This window comes from Vigna radiata, unplaced genomic scaffold (genome assembly GCF_000741045.1).
Source record: "Vigna radiata var. radiata cultivar VC1973A unplaced genomic scaffold, Vradiata_ver6 scaffold_111, whole genome shotgun sequence".
Lineage (NCBI taxonomy): Eukaryota > Viridiplantae > Streptophyta > Magnoliopsida > Fabales > Fabaceae > Vigna > Vigna radiata.
The window spans coordinates 347,538-356,032 of record NW_014543596.1 but is presented as its reverse complement, the minus strand read 5'-3'; the positions used below and the strand labels follow the sequence as shown (position 1 = coordinate 356,032).

Here is an 8,495-nt window from a genome sequence, read left to right as displayed (position 1 = left end):
AAATCGTGTAAGCCTTGAGAAAAGAATTAAGTTGGTGTTTGTATGCAAAGAACAAAAATAAACATGCAAATGCAATTGATTCAATTAGTTTTGAGAAACTATGGATGAATGGTGTTGTTGGGGTTTACAATTTCATCTTATCCATCTCATATATTTACTTTTCTTATTTACTTCACTTATTTATCTAATTTCCATGCAAACTTTCTAGCCTACCCTTAACCCAATCCCTTAGTGAAAAGAGCCTATTATTAATTACCGGCTTGTTATCCCTAGCCTTTCCTAGTAACCAATAATGCAATGTGAACAGAAGCAAAATACAATTGATCGTCCTACCCCTATCACTAGGTGGTATTAGCATAATCAANGAATTTCTCANCAGTTCATGACATTACCGTACGTCCCCGTATCAATAAAGACAAACAACGTTTACTGAATGAGTTAAACAATAAAAGCATTTAGCATAGATGAGAACCCAACAATTGATAAACCAATATATGACAAGCATATGAAATAAATAAGAATTTGGATATATGAGAGTTTCAAAAGATTACATTGTTCCCCAACAATAAAGGGTTTAGTTCACCATAATCATGGTGAAACTAGATGAAAATAATGAATGAATGGAAGAAATAACCCTAAACTTGGTAGATTGAAGCCTAAGCATCCGAGGAACCTCTTCCAAGGTGTGTGGAATAACTCTGGACGTTTCTCTCTGCTAAAAGAATCCCCTTTTGATTCGCACTAGGGCTATATATAAGCCCAAAAAGATAATAGAAAGAATCCCCTTCATCCCGCAAATTCATCTTCATCCATCAATGCTTATTTGTTAAAACTAACACGATTCAAAATCACAACCCGTCTTTCTCAATCACCGTAAATAATGTAATTCATTCACATAGCATAAGGGTGTGTTCACTTTACAGGATTGATTCAGGGGAGGGTGAGTGGATGTATTTAAGGGGATTTAAGAGTAAATTAGTTGTTTTTTTTTAGGGGATTTGAAGGTGAGTGAAATGGATTTGGGAGTAAAGTTTGTGAAAATTAGTGTAAGATTTGACAGATAAAAAAGATGGTTTAATTAAGGGTTAAATATGTTTTTAGTTCCTATATTTTGGGGCGATTTTGGTTTTAGTCCATTTTCAAACTAAGGTACAATTTAGTCCTTCAACTTTAGAAAAGTCTGGTTTTAATCCTTTTTACCAAATTTTTTTTAACTTTATTTGTTGTTTCAAGCACGTTTCATTATAGCATTTCGATTGTTTACACTGTTTGACACATTTTTACTTCAATGTTAACTGAGAAACATGCTTGAAACAACAAATAAAGTTAAAAGAATTTGGTAAAAAAAACTAAAACCAGAATTTTCTAAAGTTGAAGGACTAAATTGTATCTTAGTTTGAAAATGGACTAAAACCAAAATCGCCCCAAAATATAGGAATTAAAAACATATTTAACCCTTTAATTAATAAAAATTGAAGATTCAAAATACTAGTAAAATAATATAAAATGATAATTATTAATATAATATATAATTTTAAACTTTATTATAAAGAGAAAAAAATAAAAGTTAAATTTTAATATGAAAAAAATTGTATCATGATTATCATCATCGTAAATAAAAAAAATTATCAAATGTACCAAAAGTAAATGAGATTTTCTCGTCAATCCTTACAAATCTTATCACTCCTTTGATGATTGAAAAAAAGAGAATCTTATAATTACTTTTTTTTTTTATTCTTCGACAATCCTTGTAAAATGAACACGAATTTCATTTTCAATCCATAAGGCCGTGTTCATTCTAAGGTGATGCACTATTCACCATGATTTAAGCAAACAAATTTACATATTATACTCTCTTCATTTTTAGGTATTTGGAAGCGATAGAAGACTATTATTTGCGGAATATATCATCTTTTTCATTCTTTGTTGGTTGATGAGATTTAGAAGTATTTGTGTTGAAAAGACACTTTTACCCTCTTGTAATAAATATTCAACAAGCTTCTCCCAAATATGAACATATGAAAAAAAGCATGTTACAACATCAATAATATAATAATAATAATAATAATATAATAATAATAATAATAATGATAATAATAATAATAAGAATAATAAATATAATAATAATAACAAATAATAATAATAACAAAGAATAATAATAATAATAAAATAACAAATAATAATAATACTAAATAAATAATGACAATAATACTAAAAATAGTAATAAAAAATAGTAATAGTAATAATACATTTTTTTCATGTCAATTTTTTTTCTTATAATAATTTTTACAATTATATATAATACTAACCACTATTATTCTTTTATTATTTATATTATTAATAATATTTTGATAATCTTTTATTTTATTAATTTAATATTTTTTATTTATCATATAAATAAAATTTTACATTAATTTTCATAAATTTTACTTTTATATTTATTTTTATTCACCTTCAAATCTTTTAAAATAAACAACAATTAACTCAATCTCAAATTTTCTGAAGTCCATCAATTACTTAAAAAATTTCATAACACTACACCATTTTTTCTTGTTCAAAACACATACATTGAAAATATAAAAAATCTTGTCATTAAATAAATATAATGTATTTAATATAAAAGATTTCTTGAATTGTGCTTCATATTCAAACATTCTACTGCTATATTTATTGCACCGCTTATCTATTATGCTCTGAACATCATGGTAGCATAAAAGAGAAACACGTAAGAGAAGAAAAAAAACATTATGTACAAGAAACAATGTCAAGAATAGCTCAGATTAAGAGAAGTTTGTCTCATAGTGAAAATCTGTCACAGACAACAGTTACCATTAGAAACAAAATACATAAACAAAAGCTTTCATGAGAAAATAAGAACATCGTGAACAGAAAAAATATATGAAGAAAATATAGTACTGACACTTCTCTTCAACTTTTTGTTTACAGATAGCACAGAATCAAGTGTGTAATAGAAATAATGTAATGCAATGATGACTAGCAGAAGTGTTCATAATTTTATCTTGCTTTTCTGCCGCTGACTCAAGTGTGATGAATGTGACAGGAGTTTTAATGTGAGATAACTCTTTATAACCTCTCATTTACGATTTTCAGATATCTATTCTATACAAAATTAGGTACTACGTAGGATCTACTAGAGTTTTTTGGTTTCGACAAGGGTGAAATTAATGAACCTTCTTTTTCTTTTTTCACAGTCTAATTTCTCCACTTGATGTGACAATTCACTCTTCCTTCATTATAAGTTCACACAAAAACAAAAATTATTATTGGCACAAAATAATACATATGATATGTGAAATGCAAAAACGCATAACTCAAAAGTTCATGTTATATCAACAAAATCCTCTTAACATGCCAAGAGAATAAATTTACATAATTTTTAAAAATAAATTCATCAATTTAAGAAAGACAAGTAGAAAAACATTAATTTTTTCAAAAGAAAAACAGTGTACAAAGTAAAGTCATTATAGAACTGTGCACTCCATGCATTAGGTTTTGCTATAACTTCTTCTCCACTTGCAAGATCATGTATTGGTCAGCCTTGGATCTCAAGCACGTGCACTGTTTCATTGAAGTCAAAATGCCATGCTCAAAATACTCATTAATTTACCACACCACACACATCTCACTATTCAGTTCTTCTTTGTCTTTGGTGTCTCATGAAATTTAGGAATCTCAGTTGAATTGCCTCCTCAGATTCTCCACTTTCTTTATCAGTTCATGCTCTACCATATCACCACAACGAGTATGATCTTGGATTCTGTATCTCTGTCACCATGCAAATAATCACTAACCAGAAGGGACAATTATTGACTTTTAATATAAGGATGAGAATAAAATATATGATTAATATAAGATCAAATATAAAAAGAAATCTTCCTATTCATGCTTAAATCTTTATGCTAGAAGAGTATACATTGAAGATATAATCATATTCGAACCTGATAGGAACATTAAGGGTTAATACAGAAACAAATTCATAGTTAATTACAGTAACTTTGATTAATTGGTTTAAACTAGTAGTGATAAAGAGTACAAAAACTTGAATGAATGTATTGATTTGGTGAAGGAGAAAAAAGAAGGTAGCAATAAAAACCTTCATAAATGCTTCAGAGGCCGTTTCTGTGTTAATTCAGGAAAGTCAAAAGCACCCTAATGAGTTGCCATTACTATTTCAATTTAAAAACAACAACATATTCCCTCTTATAAACTCTTCCTTGTTCAAACTCACCACTCCTAAAATAATGAAACTGTTCTCCTTACAAACTCTTCCCCGTTCAAACTCAACGCTTCTAAAATAATAAGCATAACTCTCTCTCTCTCCCACATTTTTACTCAAACTCATAGTCAACTCATCCATAGAAAGGGAAAAAAAATGAAACCGTGAAAGAAAAACCATCATGAACTAACCACAAGAAAACAACATTTTCATTTTAAAATTTTAAGGAAGTGCCACAAAGTCAACACCCCTTCCTCTTCCCTCTTGCAGAAACCCCGTTTTCCTCTGTTTTTTTTCTTTCCTCTGTTCTTTCTCCAATGCAAGATCTTCCATTTTCAGCATTGCCACACCCTTATCCAAAGCTTAAAACTTGAACCCGCCATTCTCTTCCACTCTCCAATGGGTAACCTAATCGGCAACCTCTGCCTCTGTTCCTCCGGTGACCGCTCCGGAAGGTTCGAGAACAGAGCTTCCTTCCTTTCCAAGCAAAACCAGAACTCCCTCGGAAACTCTATTTGCTATGTGAGACCCGACACGTGTCGGTTCTCCAGCGAGGCTTTTTCTGACGATGATGACACCCTCATCACTTTCCGGTCGGTTTCCGGCGCCACAGTGAGTGCAAACACGTCAGCGACGCCTTCAACTTCGCTCGATGATTCACTCCAACACAGCACCGTTTTGGATTCCTCTGCCTCGTTTGAGAGCTCTGGCTCCTTCACTTCCACCTTGGTCCCTTTTCAGCATCAACACGTTCATCGTGGATTCTCTTTGGGAGGGTGTGCGGAAAGAGGGTTATATTGGGGTCCTCGTGATCATGTGATGAACAATGAAGGATCCGTCGAGAAAGATTCTTCTGAGGTATCAATGAACAAGGGAAAGGGAAGTAGAAGACATTGGAAAAAGTTTCTGAGTAAGATTTCCATTGGGCGAATGTCTATTTTCAAGAAAAATGATAATACTAATGCGAGAGTAAGTTGTAGTACTAGTTTGAGTGCCGAGACGAGTATGCATGGTGTTGAGGTTGATGATAACTATTTGTATAGTGATGTGTTGATGGGGTGTGAGAATCTTCATTGGGCTCAAGGGAGAGCTGGTGAGGATCGTTTGCATATTGTGATTTGTGAGGATCATGGATGGGTTTTTGTGGGCATTTATGACGGGTTTAATGGCCCTGATGCCACTGATTTTCTTCTCAACAATTTGTTTTATGCTGTGAATGATGAGCTCAAGGAGATGTTGTGTGGTCACAACAAGTTTGAGCTCAAGGATTCAGATTCTTTGGAGCTGAGGGAGAAGGTGTTGTTTAGGGGAAATGGAGTGGTTTATGGTTGTTGTTCTTCAGGTGATAATAGAGAAAATTATCCAATAGAAAATGGAGAGTTAAATTTGGAATGTGTGTCAGAAGGAGTAGAGGGAATGAATGAGATAAACAGTGAAAGAGTGGATTTGAGTCATTCGGATGTGTTACAGGCTCTTTCAGAGTCACTGAGGAAGACTGAGGATGTATTCATGAGGACTGCTGAAGAGATGATTGGTCAAAACCCTGTGTTGGCTATGATGGGTTCTTGTGTTTTGGTGATGTTGATGAAGGGTCAAGATGTTTACCTGATGAATGTTGGAGATAGCCGTGCTGTGTTGGCCACTCACAGTGGGGAATCTCTTCAGCTCACCGAGGAGCATAGCACTCACGTGAAAGAGGTAGCTTGTGCTTGTGCAATGCAACTTGTTTTCTGAGCAATGAATGAATGAAGGTTGGTGTTTTAAGTTCATATGACATAGTTTGTGAGACCTTTGTGAATCTCAGGAGGTTTACAGAATCAGGAGGGAGCATCCTGATGACCCTTTAGCAGTAACTAGAGGCCGAGTGAAGGGTCGATTGAGTGTCACAAGGGCTTTTGGGGCAGGGTTCCTTAAGCAGGTAGTATAGTCTTTCCTGAAGTACTTGTATTAATATTGCATAAAAAAAAGAGTTGATGTGAATAATATTCATGAGAATTTGGTATATAACTAAGCTATGCAATCTATTTCACTGACTTTATCTAGTGGAATAATGCTTTCTTGTTTTGCTTGTTTCAACTGCCATAATATCTTTGGCTCCCTAGTTGGATCATGAAGTATCTCTACTAGTTTCCGTCTAATAGATCAGTTATAAATCTAATCATCAGTCTGAGATTTGTCACCCTTAAAATTATGTCTTTCTTCAAAAACATGTTTAGGATGTCCTTCGTGTTGTTAGTGCATAATAAAATGCAAATGTTGGGTTCATACTCCTATTCTTTACTGTTACATTGAATTAGGTCATTGGTTATACTCTTCAAAAGTAAAAATAAGACAACTGAACTTTGCGAAGACTCAATCATAATTCATAGCACATCTTGCATGTCAACATTTGCTACTGCGATGGACCACTATATTTCACTTTAATTGCTTGATTATTTCATTGTTATATACACACACACACACACCAATGCATGACTTTTTGTTGGTCCATTTTGCAGCCTAAGCAAAACGATGCAGTATTGGAGGCTTTCAGAGTGAGCTACATAGGGGAATCTCCATACATCACATGTTTCCCTTCACTCCACCACCACAAGCTCAATCCAAATGACAAGTTCCTCATACTGTCTTCAGATGGACTCTACCAATACTTCACCAATGAAGAAGCAGCTGCCAAAGTAGAGTCATTCATCACCAAGTTTCCTGATAGGGATCCTGCACAACTTCTCATTGAAGAAGCTCTGGGTCGAGCTGCAAAACGGGCTGGTATAAAGCACTTTTTTTCGCTCAATATTTTTCAACATGAAAGGAATTCACAAGTTAAAACAATCTTATTGAGCCTGACTTTCATTTTTGCAGGTTTGGAGTTCCATGAGCTGCTTGATATTCCACAGGGGGAACGCCGTCATTACCATGATGACATTTCTATTGTCATAATCTCCTTAGAGGGAAAAATTTGGCGTTCATTGGTGTAAATTTTCGTATCAGATTATGAGTATAGCAACTAAGCACACAGAGAGTCTTTGACACTCACTAAAACTTTGGGAAATTCCTTCTATTTCTTCTTTTGTTACCCTTTTTGACATACTTTTTAATACCAATGATCCAAAACTAAGGGCACTCTACAGTTAAAATTCCTTCTAGAAAGACCAGTTTTGTGTTGATGACAATCAATCTTTTGTTTTTTTTTTTTAAATTTAAAAACATTGTCATAACCTGATCACAAAAGTCAACGCCCATTGTTTTTTTCCAATGATACCATAATGGCAGGTAGTTGACAAAATATCCTTATTTATGTGCTAAATATCAAGGATTAAAATTATCAGATTCAAATGGTTTGATCTCAAAGTTTTAACGAATTGTAAAGGCATAGTCAACCTATTAAGAAGAAGGAAGTAGTAGATTTGGATATAGTAGGTTGACAGTCCAAGAAATTACCCTTTTAAATTCAAACTCTGCATGGTTGAAATTAGCTGTTGCTTGTATATAATATTGGTCAAATTGGTTTTGAAAGCTAAGTTATACTTTAGAGAGAGTACATTTTTTTCTTCTAATTGTTTAATCTGCAATCGGTTTCAGCAACAGCACGTACAATCATGCGTGCCAATAATGAAAATTCAAGAAGCAATCTATCATAACTTCAAATACAACACGTATATGATAAGCACAAAGGTTGTAAAAGATAATGATGTGGGTTTTTTCATCAATCTGGGTCAATTACATTTTGAAATTACGGATCCGGATTCTTGTTTTAGACAACTACGTGGACGATTTTGGTGTGAAGAAGTTATCATTTATGTAGAGGTAAAATCATGCAACCACGGGATGACTTTTATGTTAATGTTGAAGCTGTACAAATGAAACACAACTTTAATTAAATTAACTATATTTAAACATACACTTAATCAAAAGTCGTGTAAAGAATGATCGTCTTCTTTCAAAAGTTAAAAACACTGAAATCGTGTAGGTGTGATGACTCCAAGCTAAGTACTGTTGAACTAAAATCGTGTGACTTATCATTAAAATAGAAATTGTGTTATAAAGATATGATTTTTACTTTTTTATTCTTTTTGTTTTCGGCAAAATCGTATGAAATACAAACGACTTCATCCTTTTTAATTTTTTTATTTTAAAATAAAACTCTGTTTTTTATTTCATACAAACTATTTCGGGTTTGTAGGATCGATGGACGATCGTCTAGTTTGGCTCGCTTATATTCAAGTTTACTTAAGTTCATCAGGGTTAACCTGCAAAAAATACT

The 8,495-nt window shown here is 32.9% G+C and overlaps 1 protein-coding gene across 1 annotated transcript; it reads left to right on the top strand.

The window, feature by feature from the left end:
* The first annotated feature begins 4,083 nt into the window (after positions 1 to 4,083).
* On the top strand, positions 4,084 to 7,421 carry LOC106754548 (probable protein phosphatase 2C 4). Its single transcript, XM_022777989.1, has 4 exons — positions 4,084 to 5,935; positions 6,042 to 6,155; positions 6,736 to 7,000; positions 7,094 to 7,421. Exons 1-4 carry the CDS (start codon positions 4,637 to 4,639, stop codon positions 7,207 to 7,209), a joined length of 1,794 nt encoding a protein of 597 aa, XP_022633710.1. The 5' UTR covers positions 4,084 to 4,636; the 3' UTR covers positions 7,210 to 7,421.
* The last annotated feature ends 1,074 nt before the right edge of the window (positions 7,422 to 8,495 follow it).

What these genes read in the sequence shown, in the direction of transcription:
- LOC106754548 (XM_022777989.1), top strand. Translation starts at nt 4,637, where the DNA reads ATGGGTAACCTAATCGGCAACCTCTGCCTCTGTTCCTCCGGTGACCGC. An exon ending in ATAGCACTCACGTGAAAGAG is followed by an intron (nt 5,936 to 6,041) that starts GTAGCTTGTGCT and finishes TGTGAATCTCAG; the next exon opens with GAGGTTTACAGAATCAGGAG. An exon ending in TCGAGCTGCAAAACGGGCTG is followed by an intron (nt 7,001 to 7,093) that starts GTATAAAGCACT and finishes TCATTTTTGCAG; the next exon opens with GTTTGGAGTTCCATGAGCTG.